The sequence below is a fragment of the Synchiropus splendidus genome, chromosome 14, assembly GCF_027744825.2.
Source record: "Synchiropus splendidus isolate RoL2022-P1 chromosome 14, RoL_Sspl_1.0, whole genome shotgun sequence".
Lineage (NCBI taxonomy): Eukaryota > Metazoa > Chordata > Actinopteri > Syngnathiformes > Callionymidae > Synchiropus > Synchiropus splendidus.
Genome location: NC_071347.1, coordinates 6,794,014 through 6,812,762, shown reverse-complemented (window position 1 = coordinate 6,812,762; position 18,749 = coordinate 6,794,014). Strand labels below are relative to the sequence as shown.

The 18,749-nt window shown below is 39.4% G+C and overlaps 2 protein-coding genes across 4 annotated transcripts; one reads left to right on the top strand and one right to left on the bottom strand.

Moving 5' to 3' along the window:
- Nucleotides 1–233: 233 nt before the first annotated feature.
- Nucleotides 234–16,957, bottom strand: tdrd12 (tudor domain containing 12). 2 transcript variants are annotated; one of them, XM_053885712.1, is made up of 36 exons: nucleotides 16,856–16,957; nucleotides 16,608–16,692; nucleotides 16,102–16,257; nucleotides 15,670–15,806; nucleotides 15,308–15,427; nucleotides 15,182–15,237; nucleotides 14,657–14,742; nucleotides 14,146–14,323; nucleotides 13,613–13,669; nucleotides 12,041–12,218; nucleotides 11,904–11,963; nucleotides 11,783–11,831; nucleotides 11,589–11,665; nucleotides 11,411–11,473; nucleotides 11,193–11,253; nucleotides 10,664–10,774; nucleotides 10,120–10,305; nucleotides 9,555–9,708; nucleotides 8,845–8,972; nucleotides 8,525–8,716; nucleotides 8,259–8,387; nucleotides 7,941–8,058; nucleotides 7,682–7,827; nucleotides 6,520–6,734; nucleotides 6,368–6,449; nucleotides 5,978–6,159; nucleotides 5,687–5,894; nucleotides 5,448–5,540; nucleotides 4,809–4,978; nucleotides 4,513–4,746; nucleotides 3,759–3,823; nucleotides 3,558–3,624; nucleotides 3,371–3,484; nucleotides 1,585–1,738; nucleotides 1,184–1,277; nucleotides 234–1,068 (listed from the first exon to the last, which is right to left on the bottom strand). In XM_053885712.1, exons 2-36 carry the CDS (start codon nucleotides 16,629–16,631, stop codon nucleotides 995–997), a joined length of 4,218 nt encoding a protein of 1,405 aa, XP_053741687.1. In that variant the 5' UTR covers nucleotides 16,632–16,692; nucleotides 16,856–16,957; the 3' UTR covers nucleotides 234–994. The 2 variants fall into 2 exon arrangements, with proteins under 2 accessions (XP_053741687.1, XP_053741688.1); XM_053885713.1 differs by lacking the exon at nucleotides 3,371–3,484.
- A 251-nt stretch (nucleotides 16,958–17,208) lies between these two features.
- Nucleotides 17,209–18,650, top strand: faap24 (FA core complex associated protein 24). 2 transcript variants are annotated; one of them, XM_053885628.1, is made up of 4 exons: nucleotides 17,209–17,426; nucleotides 17,897–18,024; nucleotides 18,121–18,276; nucleotides 18,388–18,650. In XM_053885628.1, the coding sequence occupies exons 1-4, from the start codon at nucleotides 17,324–17,326 to the stop codon at nucleotides 18,631–18,633; spliced, it is 633 nt and encodes a 210-aa protein (XP_053741603.1). In that variant the 5' UTR covers nucleotides 17,209–17,323; the 3' UTR covers nucleotides 18,634–18,650. The 2 variants fall into 2 exon arrangements, with proteins under 2 accessions (XP_053741603.1, XP_053741602.1); XM_053885627.1 differs by having other exon boundaries at nucleotides 17,897–18,039.
- Nucleotides 18,651–18,749: the final 99 nt, after the last annotated feature.

The following is an 18,749-nucleotide window of genomic DNA, read 5'->3' as shown; positions in this document are numbered from 1 at the left end:
TAAACACATTTCAGACATCGGATGGTTGCATTGATCCCACACCATGGTGAGACTGAAACGACTTTGTGTTCATTTAAAGATGCTGTGGCCATGCTTCATCACACGTTGGAGTCTGTGCAGCCACAAACCATGAGCATACAGTCGATGAAAGCAACCATGACAAACGCCAAACATCCACTTACAAGAATTCTTAAAACTTTGAAGACTGAAGCATGAAAAATAGATGTCACTTCTTTATTATTAAAGCAGAACAAATAACAGAGGAGCAGATCCACATTTTCTGCATTTATCAAGTGAATTAAATGAAAATAAAAATTGAGCGGAACAGTTCTATGCAAAACAGAGAAATCATTTTAACAAAGAATCTTAAATGAAAACTTTTTTGATAGGTATAACTATTTGGGCAGGTCACCAGTCCCTCACAGGACATCCAGACAGACAACTATTCACACACCACCGTACACAGCGATTTAGAGTCACCAATTCAGCTCAATGCATGTTCTTGAAACAGAGCTGTACATTCGGACTTCAGACAGAAAGGATTCCGATTCACTTGTCTTGTGTATAGAGCAACCAAATAATCAAAACAATCTAACTAGTCATGAATGACCCATAAAGAAACAAGTACATTTATACGTTTATACTTTTTTTAATCCACTTCAGAAGCACTGAACTCAAAAGACCACAATGCAACTATTCCTGAAAACTCAAAGAACATATCTGCTTCTCAATCCAAGCAACTGGGAAATGCTCCAGCAGAAGGAAAAACAATGAAATATATAAATTTCATTTCCTTTTTGCTCAGCAACAGTAAACAAAATTGAAATAAATGAGTAAAGAAAAAAAAAAATCACATACTGTAATATAAAACACGATTAAACACAAGTTTTCAAGGGCCATAGAAAAAATTAAAGGTCATTTTAAATGTAATAATAATGAAGATAGTATGATAAAAAAAAACCTAAACCCTTGTTTGTTGCGTCGCACATTGTGCTTAGTCACTCTCACTGCCACTGTCCGAGCTCATGTACCAGTTTTCCTCTCCTGTTTCTTCAGAGAAATAGAAATCTGAAAGACAAGGTATATATTCGTTTTCGAACAGAAACACATACAAGACAATAACACTAGGTCGACCTCAGAAACAATTCACATCAAATTATTTTCTGAAGGGGCGAACAGTCACCTGGCGTGTGGTGGTGTTCCGTGTTGTTCCTTCTTTCCATTTCATCATACTCGTCTTCATCCAGGTGAGCCAAATCATAACTTACAAAAATATTCTGAGAACAAAAAACAAATTCAGAATATATTTCTATCTTGGTTATTTCTCCACCAATACCAGTCCGGTTTATTTTGTGAAACACATGACTAATATTAATAGGTATTCACTTTTTTCATATCAATCTCAATTACTCTAATCTCCAGACACACATTCCCTGCGCTTCAATCAGCTGTGCAAACGATTGTGGAGAAACAAGCATCAGTTCTATGCGTTTCCTCTTGAATTCATGTGACCTAACATCACAAATAACGCTAAGTTCTACTGTAACAGAAACTTTTTTCAACAACACCCCATGTTTCTCGTACCTTGCTCTTGACCAGTCGATCCCAGCGTCCACTCTGAAGTTTGACAAGTTTGAGAACTGGCTCATTGGACTTCATCTGCCAGGAGCAACGGTCAGCAATGATGGTTCCCTGAAGTTGGAGGTCTGCTCTGTAAGTGTGACCATTGACCTGACCACTGAATAACGGACAGAAAACCATGGTGTTTTAGTGAAGCTGTGTCGATCATAAAGAATAAAAGTTACTGTGGGCTCTGGTAGGTAGTAGGTCGATTTGTTTTCCTGTTTATACCACGCTTTGGTAGGATTGGTACGAGTCTTTTCTGCATGTGATTAATAAACGAGGTCCAAGTGTGAGGGCTTACACTACTGTGCCAGACCAAACCCTTTTGCCTAACATAATTCTTGCATTCCCGACTTTTTGGATCTTTGGATATCTGAAATGTTGACTCATGTTTGGCATGAAGTGGAATACCATGGAGTTATCAAGTGGATTTGTTCAACTTTAAGACGCACACATGCAGTATCACTTGCCAGGTGGCACAGAGTAGGGAACAGAGAGGTCCACCTAACCAACTCGTCTTAAATGTCAGGCACCATCGCAGCATTTTAACAAGCTTAGAGGCTAGTTTGTGGACACCTGCAACTTCAATCTGAGCAACATTTGTGGGCATCTCTCCCCAGTGGAGGACACAAAGAAAGTTGTTGTTACATAGTAGGCAATCAGAGAAAGGGAGACAATGAATTGGTAGACTCTGATTTTGAAGCAGAGTCATTCCCTCGTCGAGATTTTCACTCAAAGTATGAGAAAGAGGGGGTCCACTTGTCATTCCATTAACAAGCGAGAGCCTTTAGAAACAGGGATATGAAAGTGTAATACATCATTAAAAAACCCAGGTACTTAAAGGGTTAAAAGTAACACACACAAACATAATCCATAGTATAACCATTTTAGACATAACAGAGATCTAGTAGGTACCAGTGTCCTGGAAGTGACATGCATGTGTTTATTTATTTATTTTTTTAATCCAGAGAAAGCTGTTATCTCAAGATAATTTTAAGTCAAGATAATTTGTATCTCGTGAAAAATGTTATCTCAAGATACAATCGTAAATGTAACTGCCTCTTTGGCAAAGCATTTTGTATACATCCACCTGTAACCACTGTGTCTCCCATGGCTTCATAACAGTTCGTCAACGTTGTCAATCACTGCCTGCAAGACAGAATATTGCCGACGCCAAAGTCGCTGCACTTGACTTTATGACTTTATTTTTTATCCTGAGATAATAGTGATCTCGAGATAACAATAATTTTATCTCGTGACAATTTTTATCTCGGGATAAAAAAAAAATAAAGTCAGGGATGCATAAGTAGGTGCTCGAGGATTATGAATTGAATGATGTGATGGTGACCACTGACACATTTAAACAGGAAGTGAGAGGAAAGCGCACACAAGAAAATGAGCCAGCAATTTCGCAATTTTGGATCAGCAATTTTGGGAATAATGAAATCCAGTCTTTTCTGTACACAAGATGCTTTGACCTACTTTACAAAAAGCATCTTCTCATGTAGCTCATGTAAGATTAATATGAAAGACTAAGCTTTCTCTTACTTCAATCATGTTATTAAATGATGCATTTGAGCGAATGCACGCACATTAGCCTATATTCGAAGCCTTCTCTGCCAGTGTGCAGCACCTCACATTGCATATTCACCGCACCAAATTAACAACCCACTGCACACATTATATTGCAGTTCTGCTATCCAAGGAAAAACAGAGCAAACCACCCGGGTGTCTGGTGTCACCACACCTGTACATGACCTTGTCTGGGAAGAAACCGCATTTTTGATTCCCTGGAGCAATCAACTTCACCGTCACGATCACAGACTCTAAAGTCTGGTACCAGTGGACCTGAGGATGCAAACTAAGAAAAACAAAATAGAAAAATTGCATGTTCATTATAGTTAGTGAACTCATCTCTTGAAAGAAGCATATACCTTTGAGGTAAATCCTTGTTCTCCACTTGGGTGAGGACCAGCTGGACATGAGGTTCCTCAGAGACAGCTTAAATAAAATTGACATTAATTCTGGTTTGTGGCTTATGTCCATAGAAATTAGAACATAGACAACCATATGGTTTCTTTAATTAGACTGACAAATTGTTACAATGGCACTGAAAATAAAACTATTATTCTTACCTTTCTGGGAGGGTGGGGGGTGACTGGTCAGACAGTTTGACATTTCCTCCTCAGAATTGTTGCTTCTATCAAATGAAAGTGAACATGATCATCAAGAATGTTAAACAAAATGTAAGTTCAATAATGGATAAGCGGTAATCATTCATTCAAACAGTGAGGGAAATACAATAGTTCATTAATATTTATTCAACAGTTTGACACAATAAAACATAGCTACCAAAGTAAATGACAGAAATTTAATAAAGTTCTAAACAACATATTTCCAAACAATTAACAGTGATCAACACGAAGAAAAGTCTCTTAAATGAACTTGTGCACATCCATCCACTATGGTTTTGTGATTAAAAGATTCACATTTGAGGCCACCATATCAATGCAAGCTTACTGGACAAATATCTGGTTGTGTCTCTCCATTTGATTGTACTTTACTTCAAGATTTAAAACTTTTAAAAAAATTATATAACTGTCAAGTGCTACACAAAAATACGATCCCTTTGCCACCCGAACCTGTGCGCTTAGACCTGACAAAACCTTTAGTCAGGAAATGTGAGAGCTTATTTAACAGGTTTTGGCTAAATCATTGTATTTCCCACCAATGTTGCCCTCAACTCTTGATGTCTGTTGACAATGAAGTACCAACTAGTCATCAGAAATCAGGTTTAAAATAGACTTTAAAAGCATGTTCACAATGCATGCACTGTTGGATTGAATAACAGGAAAGTCAATGTAAGTCACTTGAAATTTAAAAACTGACCCCGGAAAAGGAGCTGGAGAATGAGAGGAATGTGCTTGGTCCTTTGTTGACTCCAGGTAGCAGTCACCATGTGATGGTGGTTCTGAAGAGTCTGGACGATTTGTCATATCAGATTTCAAGTTAGTATTCTCAATGTGGGCCAGTCCATCAAGTTGTGCCTCTTGAAAGGCTTTAAGAAGAACCTCATCCTCAGTATTACTGACATCAGCCTGACTCAGGTGCCCGTTGGTAGACCTGTAGTGAACACAGATTTAAAGAAACACACACACCACGTCCTCAGCTAAGTGTATCCTTACCCAAAGAGGTTTTTGGACTCTCCAACACTTTTAGCATCTTTATGACAAAGTGCTTGAAGCACATCCAGATGCTGGGGGTTTCCTTCTCCCATTCCAGTGTTTAAAATCAGTGACTTGACGTTGTACTCATTTATCTGAGCCTTTATCCCAGGAACTTTTGTCACACGGACCTTCAGAATCAAAGAACAATCACTGATGATACCCTCATTCTTTTTGAAGCAGCAAAGTTCTAAAAATGTAAAATCCATTACTAAATGTAAAAATGTTAAACTCCTGAACATTAATTTTAAGTTCATTGTATCGCACTAAACAATCGGAACCAACTTTTCTTTGTTATGACGTTTTAAACTATATATTAACTGTTTAGTTTAGATTCCATTTTATTTTACTTCACAATACAAAAGCCTTAAGAGGTTGGATGAAAATGAAACTGTCACTGTGGTCTGTCACAGTGTTATTGGACAGACCCAATTCTGTCCATTACACCACTCCTCTTCCACGACTTCCCACAAAGAGTTTTGAAGAGACATCCCAGCATGGAGTTGATTGCCACCATATAGAACTCAAAAGGGCAGAAATCTTTGTGGTACATGATGACAAAAAAGACACTATTTTTAAGGTTGAAAATGCATACTTTACCATGCAGTCAACAAACACAGTCTTTCCGAGAGCGAAAACAGCTCGAGCTCTGTGTTGCACACCTTCGATCTTTTGACTGATGACTCTGGTCACCTACATGGCAGGGACACCATATTCTACGTTACTTTGTGTCTGACAGAAGACAAGAAGGACTTAGTACCATCTTCGATGACCATTTCAGGCACTTAGTTGACAAAAGATTGTTCATTTAAAATTGCAAGCAGAGGAGGTAAGAAAACCTTTGGGTGCCACTGAGTCTCAGCATCACTTGGTTTCAACTGGCAGAGGACGATCTCGACAGCCTGGCTGGGTAGAGAGTGGAAGCTTTCAGGTAACGGCAGGAGCTGATGGGCTCTGACTTCTTCTTTCTTCCCCACATCGATAAACTCAGCTAAGACACTGAAAAAGAGCCGATCGCCTCGGTCCAGGACTGATAGAACCTTGACTCTGTCAGCATAAGAGGTCATGTCTCAATATTAAAATGAAAAATGTTAAAATAATAACCAACAGTATCTTCCATCAAGTCCCACCTGTGGAAGGTGTTGTTCTCCTCAACAGCATACAATCCTCCTTCCAGCACCTCCTCCACCATCCCCATGTTCTTCTCAGCGTAATAAGAAGCAAGCTCTGACATCATCCTCTCAAAGTCAGTGTCTCCATTGAGGACTCGTCCGTAGTAGACTGAAGCAGTTTTGACATGGAGGGGAACAACCTAGATGCAGAGATTATAACATGATGACTGGTTGAATCTACCCATCTATGATGGTTTGAACTAGGGAGCTCAGACCAGCCCTCAGAGGGCCTCAGTTGGTGCAGGTTTTCGTTCCAGTCAATCACCTTCTCACCAGTCAGGGGTATGATGACTGTCATCAGTTGGTGCTGCTTGTTTCAGCTTTCATTATATGATGAATGATAATCACCTCAATGATTCCAGATGACGGCAATTCTGATGCATCCAGGATGGAATCATACCTGTGACGATCCAGACACTTACTGGCATTACTGCAAAGGAGCAGGAATAGCTACTCTCAAAGAAAATAACACAAGCGTAAAGATCATGTCAGTATTTAACCTGCAAAAACCCCAACTCTTCAAGGAGCTGCAGAGACTGGACTTTTGCTCCTCCTGCACCGCTTGAATGGCCTCAGCAAAAGAGAGCAGTTCTGAGGGCAGCAGGGCATTAGTGCGTTTCATGTAGCGAACGATTCCAGACACATGACGGGCATTTCTCTCTGAGATGAGCACGAGTGACCTGGCGACAGGAGGGGAACCCTTTGGATGTGCCTCCTAGAGGCACACAGCAGAAGAGAGAAAATAGTGGCAACACTTTCAAATGTGTCACACAAATACACCTTTTATTGAAGGCTGCACAATAAACATTTAAAACACGGCCATCGTGATGCACGCTTGAATGTTTTCCTTCTTTTTTCCCCCCTGACTTCCCCATTGATCCTTTGCTTCATTAAAGTTTTAACAAGTATCACTGGGAAAACATGAATAATCTATACTTGATATGATGCATGAGTACTCTGCTATTCAAAACTAATACTACAATTTATTATCATTTATCATTATTATTATTATGGAAGACCAAAGTTCCATTAAGGGAACTTAATATGCCAGAACTCTCCCTGGCAAAGAGAGTATATTTTATTACACATATTTATTACTGTAATATTTATTACACATTACACAGCCATTTTATTTCATTGTTGGGTTTGGAGCGCAAAATACTTCTGTACTTAAAATAAAGTGTTCAGCAGCACCAATTTGTCCACTTGTTTGAGATCCACTTCTAAAAATAAGTCTTTCCATATTAATTTGTGCTAATATTGCAATGTACTGTATATCGCAAACAAAACAAATCGCAGTCTGTTTTTTTCTGTTATCATGCAGCCCTACTTTGATTACCAAATTGTTTATTTACATTTAATATTCATCAATTACGGTTCTGCAAAGAGTGAAATTTTCCACGGGAAACTACTGTCAGGTTTGACAAAATGATTAATAACTGGGTAATATGCTGCAAAGACAGAATGAATAGTAAGTAGTTTTATGATAATACATTCATTCTCTAATCTTAAGTGAAACCAAAATATTTAACGTCAGTTTCAAAAGGGTTTTCAAAGATACTTCACTGCAAATGTGTCGAATAGTCAACAGAGGAAGCCAAACTTTTCACAGCGACATCACTTCTTGTTTGCAGTTCCAAACTGCATCCATGTTTTCATTACCTGTCTGACTCCAGAGAGGTTCCTGAAGTAGTCCGCCATGCAGAAGAGTCGACGGCCAAAACATTTGGGTGAAGTTGGGAAACTATAATGAATGACACACGTTGCATCGCTAATTTCCAGACAAGTCAGACACTCATCAGTAGTCACTGGTCAGGGGTTAAAAATAAAAAATAAAAAAAAAAGAAGAAGAAGAAGAAAACACACGTTAGGAGAGTGACACGGACAAACTCCAATTATGTCTGTTTTATTTGAAGTGTACCTAAAAGTATGTGACTTCCAGGTGTAATGTCTTTCCTCCAGTGAAGTAACACTTCCTCAATCTGATCTGTTAACCCCTCATGGAGCTTGAGGCAGAAAGCCGACTTGCTGCTAACCGCCTGAACATTTAGCAAAGAAAAAAATTCTAATTCAAAGTTAATTCACAGATTATGCATCACAAAAAATATTCATATTTGACCGAGTTATTTTTCCACAATCTCTCCCTCTCCAGACAGCTGTTCTCTGAAGAGGCTAGTATCACAACACGTACTGTCAAATCATTCCGATGAGTTGAACCACCCACATGACCCTGACTCACCTTGAACACCTCTTCAGCCTCTTTGGGAGAGTTGGCAATAACAAGTGTCTTCTGGCCAACATCGGGACTGAAGTCTAAAGATCCCAGAAGAACTGAGATCTTGCTGCTTTCAACAGTCACACGGACCATCTAAGGCAGACAATGCACTTACACCATGACATAGTCTTACTGAACTTGTGTCTTTTCGGGGGGAGACGGGAAATCACAATGATTTAATATCAAGTGACTGTCATCAGCATCATGTAAAATTACTTCTCACGACTGACCTGATGAACTTCACCGTAGAAAGCAGCTTCTTCAGGGGATGAGATGATGATTGAAGGGTGGGTCATATAGCTTGCAACCAAATCTTCCATTTCATTGGTCCATTTCTTGGACGTTGCAACAAGTTGATGGGGACAGCCATGGTTCTCCTCGCTTGACGCAGTCTTCTTAAAATGTTGCAGAATGGTCGACATCTGCCCAAAATGCAACCAGGCTTATCAGTAAAAGCAAATGTTTCACTGAGCAGGACATAAATAGCATGACAGCAGCGACTCATTCATTTCCAGAAAGGTTAGTGATGCTCGCCCTCAAACACAGTCACCTGGACAGCAGCATGAGTGAAGAGCTGGTCAGCTTGGTCCAGAATCAGGTGATGCACACGCAGAAAGAGGAAGCAGCGGCATGGAAGCAGGCGGACCAGACTGAACGGTGTTGTCACTAAGAAAAGGCCTTGAGAAAAGCAGACCTTCATTTAGACTTATCCCGCAAAACAGGTACATCTTTTCTCACTGTATGTTACTCACTAGTAGATTTTTTTATCCAAAGAGGCAGAATAAGTGAACTTGCAACATATTTAAATGAAGTTTTAATCGAGGTATGAATGATTACCTTTTGGTGGGGTTCTGCAGTTGCATCCCTATTCAGAAAGATTTGTTGGACTAACTGATCGGACAACTTACTTAAGAAGCAGAGCAGACTTCACCGGTGGCTTTGTGGTTCAAACTCTGCCCTTTCACCCTGAGGGCCTGGGCTCAGGGAACCACTATGTGTTGTTGTGCTTTTGTAGAATTGGAGTGTAGCTGTCTGGCCTCCAAAGTTTATAAAAACTGAACTAATCTTGTTGTTCCTGGTCTCTGTCTTGCTAAATGTCAAGTTCATAGTCGTCTAAGTACGACAAGTGGGTTTGTGAGATGAACTCAGAGAATATGTTTATCTTGGAACATAGAAAAAAAAATGAGAAAAAAAGACAACACAAAAGTAAAAGTCTGGAGAAATTGGCTGAGTCATGAAAAATCTAAAATGGTGACTCACAGTTTCTGGAGATTCTAAATTCTTTAGCCTCGTCCTTTCCAAGGCCCAGCAGCACTGCAGCTGGATTTAAGAGCCGGGATACATTCAAGTTGTTCAGCAGGTCGTCCACCATTTGGACTCTCTCCCAGCCAGGACACAGCACTACTGCTATGGGCTGCAAATAATGGGAAACAATCACGGGAAAACCAGAGGATAAAAGCCGTGTTCTGATGCAAACAGATGAGACTTTTATTACTATTAATAATATATTGAGTATGTATATACAGTAAATATACACTTTTTAAATCTGTTAAAACAAATGATGGAAGTCATTATCAGCTTTGCTTCTTTAGCATGGACTTTAATGGAGCAGCGTTAGTCTGTAATGTATAATAGCGGATATTGTATGAACAAATGGATACTGTGTGCAACAAATCAGTTCATCAGTCATTTAATTGAGTCATGAATGAGGGATATTCATAGATATGAAATCATTGCTTCATTTCGAAGCGGGTTAAAAGCTAGGTAACTGCAGGTTCTATGAATGTGGTCCGTCACAATTCAGACCTAAGGTGGATGGACTCACCCCCGTGCTGGTGGTATTGGAGCAGTAGATGGAGTTCAGCATGATATGTTGAAGCAGTGGAGGAATAGAAGTGAGCAGGTCATCTGCGTTGCTAGAGATGATGAGGGTGTTGCAGCCCTGTAGAAGAGGTGGCCAGCTGTGACTCTCTGATGGAGACAGGGTGGGGTGACGGCGTCTCTTCAACTCCTGGCCAGGTGTCAGCACAAAGCGAGAATACAGGATACAAACAATCAAAATACAATTGTGTTTATTCAAAGATGTTCAGCAGATGAGTGACCAGCAACACGTCTACTACACCCCATCTTTTCATCTGACATTAAATTATTACTTATTAAAGTGATTACACCAGTTGATGAGTTTACATGCAGAAGTTTGGAAATATTATTTTAGAGTAAAAAATTATTGTCCCAATAAAATGCAAATGTATTCCTTTGAATTGATATTAGCTGATAATAAAAAAGCTTAGCTGCTAAATAGAAAACAGAAATGTAGAAAACAGGGATCAGGTCAGATCCATGTTATTTTCAGAAACATCAGTCATTACCCAACAGAGAGCCTCAGTGAAGTGAATATCATCCAGGCTCGAGCAGGGCTCCAATGGTGGGAGTGCTGAGTGCACCAAAATCTCATTCCTCATAGGTTCCACACGAAGCAACTGTGGTAAACATTGGTTTAAAGGAAAAAAAATCTGTGAGGCCATTTGTACATTCAGGTGTGCGAGTGACAAAAAAGAGATACATAATTGAATGAATAGACAAATGCAGAAATAAAAGGAAATGAATAAATAATTATGTAACATTTTATGCCACTTTCTCGATTTCATTGCCTTCAATAAATGTGAAAATACAGACGTTAATAAGGAAATGCAATAATACAAAATTAAATTAAATACGGACAACACAAATATGTAAATTTAAAACGAATGCATTTTGTATAACTAAATATAGAAACATGCCAACATAAAAAGCTACCACGTAATTAAATATGTTTTTTTATCTCTGCATTAATTCAATTATTTATCCTTTTGTTTGAGCAAAAAGATTTGCATTTGCTTTGAAGGAACTTATACCTACCGGGCGACTTTCTTCATCAAGACTAGTCTTCAACAGTGCTGGGTTCAGACACATTAAAAAGCTGTTGACACAGAGCACAGTGTTGATATCTTTGTCTTGCAGTCATTATTTGTTGAAGTATTAATGAATGACACACATTGTGACTGCAGCAGCTTTTTGAAGGGTAAACCAGCTAAGAAATACATGTAATTAATGTATAAAGGTAACTTTACACTTACCTTTGGCAAAATCTTGCCTCCTTATTTAGGGCCTTTGGCACGACTACAGACTCTTGTCTGTCGCTTGTGTGTCACCAAAAGATGAAACGAGTCAGGCATAAAGATAATTTAGCTCCACCAACAAATTGACAACTTACGTTTTATAAAAAAAAAATAAACATGTCTTTCTACAGCTTACAAGTCTGATCCTGAGAAGATGGCAGAGTTTTCACTTGTTTTTTCAGTTTGGTGATCCCTGTGCTCAAGATTATCCATCTAAAAGACGGCAGAAATGTAGATTGAATACAACTAGTAATTTCATTTCAAAAAAGTCAATTGCAAATAATAATGATAATTGACATTGCAGATGAGCATGTTAAGTAGAGGACTTACGCTAGCTGTCTGCTGGTCTCCATTGCTAAGATCCAGATGACCAGAGGACCTGCAAGTTGTGGACACATTCGAAGTAAAAGTGAATTGTACGCTTCAGATTAAACTGGTTATTTGCATGCACCTGACAGAAATTTGGTTTTCATTCACTGCTGAAGCCGAAGAGGAGTCCGCCGACAAGTCACTAAGATGACACTTAGGCGTCAGTCACTCAAACAATGCACAGAAGCAAAACCTGCTTTTATTTCAACATGCTTTCACCTCTCGGAAGTGGACGTGCTGGGCAAGCCCAGGGGTGGCCAGTGGCCTTCAGTGTCCTTTGACCCTTTTCCTTCATCAGATCCGTTCAGCAGCCAGTTGTTAGATTTGATGTCATGGACAGCAAAATCGGATTGCAGCCCATCACCATTGAGGGTTTTGTGAATACTCTGTGATGTCACTACAGATTAAACAGGCACAAATTGGAGCACAGAAAACTGCATTTCAATCAAAGGATTTGTCCATTTCCTAAGTACAAAGCTAATGACTGAACCCCCTGAACCCAAGTTTTCTGTAAGGCAGGAGTCTGTTTAGTCCACACTTAAAATGACATTGATAAATGATAACCTTACTGTATACACTCATCAATTACCAATTCATCACAATAACTACCAATGGTGTAACAAGAAAGGAAACAAAAAATCAAACACAATGAGATGGTTATTACAGGAAAACATTTTATGTTGACATGGTAATACACTTTTGTATTTGAAAACTACAAATTAAACAATTTGGATTCTAAATTAACACCACAATCCACTGTGTCTTTGTCAACCCTAACATGTCATATGCTGACTGGATGCAATTGTAGTCGGTAAGTACCCTACCCTCAATACATATATACATCTTCAGTTAATTACTTGTCCTGTTGAAGGTTGCGGGCATTGCTGTAGCCAATCGCTAATCCATTACAGGGCAATTTTGGAGTGTCACGTCAATTTTGTGTCGCACGTACACAGGGAGAAAATGTGTACGTCCCAGTCTGACCTGGGAATCGCACCTGCAACCAGTTAGATTCCTCTGTGCTAGAGTTTTCTGCTGTTTTTGTCAATATGTAGTGAAATATGACTCCAATGTCAGCGGCCCTTCAACGTCAATCAAGTAGAAATAAAGGAAGGATGTACAATGCACTCTGCTTTTGTGTGCCCACTTGTCAACATCGGACACATCGCTGCCCCTGCCCCACGATCATACACGATGTTGAGAGCGACAACGAAAGAGAGACTGACAACGTGTGTGACGAACAAATTCTGACACTGTTCAATTCCGACACAGAGGAAGACGACTTCAGCGGATTTAGTGCGCAGGAGGAAGGTGAAGACGATGATCTCTGACTTTTAATAAACCACATTAATGCAGTGTTACTGCACTGTGAATGCCGTGTTACTACACTATTACTGTTGCGTTACTACACTGTTTGAAAAGAAAGCATTTATTTAATAAAAAGTTTAGAAAAAAATCTGTGTAAATGCCTCTTTTTACAACATGGACACCTGCGGTTTACAGTCGGATGCGGCTTATACAAGTACAAAACTTTTTTTCTTCTTAAATTTAGTGGGTGCGGCTTATAGTCAGGTGCGCTCAATAGTCCGGAAATTACGGTACTTCATATTGGGTGCATTGGTGATCTGCAGATGCCGTTTAGAAAACCATTACTTCCTGTCTTCTCCAGCCAACGTATTGTAGCAGTGCAGGAACCAGATTGAAAAAACGGAGCCAGCATTGCCCACCTGAACTGGCATGTTTCCTCCACTGTTACGTACAGAAGAATCAACGGAAGGAAAAATGATTTACCTGCAGTTTTGAAGTGGATTTCAACATCTTGGCAAGGTGCATGAGCTTCACCTAACACTGTCGAACACAGAACGTTACATCAATATGCAAATGACATGCAGACACAGTGCAAACCTGCCCACTCCCGCTCCACGATCATCCCCTCTGGCCCCTCCCTGCCCTCCATGCTAAAACAGTGCCACCTTGAAGAGAGCTCAAAAGACAAACATTGGCATTGAAAAAAAAAATATTGGTTGAAAAAAAGAATACAGGCATTGAAAAAAAATTATTGGCTGAATTAAAGAATATCGTAATTGAAAAATGTGATATTTGCTGAAACATTTTTGTATTGAAGTAGAAAACTACACTGGTATTAAAATTAAAAATAAGAATATATTTCTATATTTATTTTTTTCAGCCAATATTCTTTTTTTTCAATGCCTTTATTGTGTTTTTCAGCCAATATTCTTTTTCTAATACCAGTGTGAGCTGTCCCTGATTTCAATGAATGGATCCATTGACATTCAAAATCCTTTCAGGTGATTATCATTTACCAGGACATGGTGGGGTGCATTCTAACGGCTTGAGCATGGGTTTCTGTACAGTCTGGCTGAGGATGTTAGGTGACAACATCAAGGGTGTTCGGTCCTTTCTGTCCAGCAGGCAGTTGTCAGTCGGCTGCCTGCGGTAATTAGCAAACCTCTTGGCTACGAGATCGTCATTGACACAAATCTGGAGAGCAGAAAAAAAGAAGGCATTGTGTCATCCAGCAATATTGCCAATAGTAAAAGGGTTCACACACAGTTACACAGTTAAGTTTTTTAATGACTGTTTCCTACAGTGAAGGCCACCTTCTGATTCTGATTTTATTTATTTTTTTCATTTTAATAACTTTTATAAGACCAAATATACGAAGCAGAATATATGAAATTTAAACTTTGACGACTCAATGTAGCCACCATTTGCTTTGTTGATAATGCTGCAAATCTTTGGCCGTCTTAATGAGCTTCATGATGGTTGGAAAAAACAATTCAGGTGAGGAGGAATAAGGAAAGAAGCGGTCACCTTGAAGGAGTCAATGGTCATGTAGAGCTCGATGGCAGTGGATTCACACTCTTTCACCAGCAACACCGCTTCAACTAGAGTTGAGGCTACAACACAGATATAAATATCATTCTTGGGTAACAGAGAGAATAGTTTTCAGAAGGGGTGTGTATTGGTAATGATCTGGCGATACAACACGTATCCCAACACAGCTAGATTATGATGTGCTACTAGTGATGTGTTGTAATAGCTGATAACTACATGCATTTCTGTCAGGGAAAAAAAGCTATTTCATGTGTACAGCAATTGTACAACAATGTCAAAATACTTGAGCGAACCTGATCATTGGATCAACAGATCTATATAAAATGTATAGTCACCCTTTTGCAACAATAGCATTTAGCTATTTTTATATTAGGATTGCAGCATATACAGCATGCTTCACATATCCCTTTTGTCCAGTTAAAACTTGAGGAACTATATTTAACAAACTGTACAGTAGCTGGTATGGATTCTCTGTAGTTTATGCTTTCAGATGACACTCACCTTGAAGCAGACGGTGTAGATACAGTGTAGCAGAGCTGTCCCACTGACTAGAGGGGCTGAGATGGAAACTCAGTGAATAATAAGCTCAAATACACACAGCAGCATAACTGATGTCAAAGTTCTCACATGAGCTCAGCCAACTCCTCACATGGAGAAACGTGCAGCTTCATTGGCTTGATTCTCGCGAGGTGGAAGCGCCTCACCCAGAACGGCAGCTGGAAGTACTTCTGGAGTCCAATTCGAATCCTCATGACATCAAATCATCTTAGTTTAATGACATAAACACAAAAAGCAACTGCACAGAAACTCTTCAGGCGTCAACCCTCCTCAGATTAGATTAGATTAAAATTAGAGATCCTTAAATATTCCCGCAGGGGGGAAATTTGATTTGATGTCACATGTGAGTAAAAACCGACACAAGAAGTAATACTTAGCATGTGGTTCTTTTGAACATCCTTTAAAAATCAATAACTTGTGATTCAACATACTGGTCTTTGGGAACACAGAGCCTTTCTCCATGGTCAACCAGGAAGCAGCACGCCTGCACTGGAACCGAGTCATTGATGACTGCTTCAACCTTAGCTCGACACCAAGACTTTATGCAGGACCAGTAGACTACGTACACCTGTTACAAACATTTTTTTAAATCCATGAAACAAGCATAGCAAACACACAATGATAAAATCGACCATACGTATTAAGAGGCCACCGTCATATCTGCTCTATCAGAACATTCCTCCTCACTTTGCTCACTTACGCGAACACATAAAGAATATTATCAAACAGTATTTTGATTTATGCTCATAAAGACCACAGTGGATGAGTCTGTCCCAGATTATGTACTTGCTTTAAGTACGTATTCTGAGCGGGGGAGGATTTCAATGGAAAGTCACTCATCAAAAACTACACGATGCACTTACCTGCCCTTCCTCTATGGTCGAGGGCACAAGTTTTTGACAATCCTGGTGAACATCACTGTAAAAAATGTTCATCTGTGACAGTAGAGTGTTGTATTGTGTGCTGGAGTGCACATCATCACATACCACACGACCCCAAATACATGAGGGGGAGTTAACCTGCAAAAAGATGGAAAAGCTCCACTAAATCATATGAAACATTAACAAATCGACAACACAACTGGTCTCAGTGTGAAACTCAAACATGAAAGGTTTATATGCTGCATTAATGTAAAGAATTGAGAAGGAAAATCTTTCTCTGGTTTAAGGAAAGGTAGCCAATTTAAATCAAACGAAATGTGATACATTGAAAATCTAGTTCTGATGAATTTGTAACATAATTTTAATCAACCGTACTGTACGCATATTAAATGCAATACAACTTAATGATCACTACACTTGTATAGTTAATTATTTTGTCATGAAATACCAGGCATATTGATTAGAAACGTAGAAAAAAAAGTTCATACCTTCATATCTATTATCTTGAACATTGTTCAAGCGGCAGGAAACATTCACAATCCCGAGAAAAGTGTGATAATATTCCAAGTCTGTCTGCGATGGAAAAACAAATGGACGAAAACGCATAAATCTAGCGAAATATTTTCAAGTCAAATCAAGTTAAGATCAATCCAAACAGTCGATAGAACAAATATGTTAACTTGAGCACATGCGGCCAATGCCAAAATAATCGTGAAATATTGGAAAGAAAGATTACCAGCAACCAGACTTGTGCAATTTTGCTAAGACTAGCAGGTGCGTCAATTACAGGACACGTGGACGCGCACTCGTTTTTGCTCTCCTGCAGAAAAGTGTCAGGCCCACCGCCTGAGCACGTACGCTTGTGACGTCAGAGTGAAAACAATGCCACGTGACTTTCTTAATACACTTTCTTAAAATTGTTGGAATACAAAGGTTTGTTGATTATTTCGGAGCATTTTATTTGAAAAAAATAAACGCATTCTGATGTAACCCGGACTCGTTATGGTGTTATTGTCGTCTTCCGTCCTGAAGGAGGCGACAAAGGCGGCAGACACGTTTGTGTTTTGTCAGGAGTAAAAAGCACGAAGAAGAAGGCGAACGTGGATGATGTTTTGAAAGCGCTTATACACGCTTTTTGGAGAGCGTTGGTATTGAATCAGTTAGTGGAACTCACTTTTCAGGGATCAAGTCAGTCTTTGTCCACATGGAAAATAAAGCGAGCTCTCTTCAGATCGTTGCTCCTCCGTCTGGTCATATTATTGCCTGCGAGAAGTGGAAAGATTCTGCTCTTATTCAAGGTGTAAGAGGTAACTTTCCATTCGGTTGAAATACTAGTGAGTTGCACTTGTCGCATATGTTATTTAACCGACCAACTGTACTGAAGACAGGTCTGCGGTCTTAGTTTAGAGTAAATACATCATGCGAAGTTAAGTTACTGAGAGATTTGAACCAAAATAAATACTGTGAAATTCATAAAATTGTAGTATGTATTGTATTGTAGTATGGATCATTGTCTGGGGAGCTGTAAGAAAATGTATAGCGGCCATGAGAATAATTAAGTGCTTATTAATGAATTACTCAATTTGTTTAGCTTTCCAGGAAAGTCTTACTCAGTAGTAGAGTGGAAAAGAAAGCATTTTGAAATATTATGAATTTCATACGCATTATTAATGACATATTTTTGTTAGAATTCTTTGTCACATCCAAGGGTGAATAAAAATATAGCCTCCGATGTTATTCATTTGTTGATGAAAATAAATGACTATTTTTTTTCCAGGTGGAGGTGTTAAAATTGTCTTTGAAAATGAGTTTGGCAGAGCTGACTTCCTCCTCCCCAACAAGAGCTGCATCCTTTATGTGTCAGAATGTGACATCATCGCAGGCACTACCTACAAGAGGAAATTGGTCCGTTATAGAAATGTAAGCAAAGAGCAGATTTAAAGGAGCCCTGTCCTGCTCGAATCATTTTGCTTCTTCCTAATAACATTTAGTTTTCCTCAGGTTTGCAGCAACTTCCTTACGCTGGTCCTGGTGGAGAACACAAGACTCAGCGAGCAGTACTTCAATGCTGTACAGAAATTTGTAGTTTTTGACCTTGGTTTACCTCTTTTTCCAGTCAGTGGCCAGACTGAGGCGTCGCAACTCATTGCTCAGATGGTAATTAAGAATTTATTGACACCAATTATTGTTCCCTGTAAATCCCTTATTCTACTTTTGAAAGTTTTGGACCCATTTAATGTGTGTTTTTGCATTCAATTCCTACTGCAGGTGCACAGTGATGGCAGGGAAAACCCATTTCGACGGAAGAGTTCATCCCGGTTGCTAGAACCACTGGTTCTGGAGGTGGTGCAGCAGATACCTGGAGTGAGTCAGGGTAAAGCCGTTGCTCTCCTGCAGCACTTCTCCAGCATCCAGCTGTTGTGTGACGCTACAGTCGCAGAACTCGAGACAATTGTGGGTCATGCTGCTGCTCAACAGGTTCACAGCTTTTTTCACAGATCACTGGACACTTAACATGCTCATTTAGTAGTCTATTCAACCTTTAAACTGAGAACTTTTTTACTCAAGGTTAAGGATCAAGCAAGATGTGTTTAAGATTCAACATGTTTGCCACATTAATGAGCAATGAA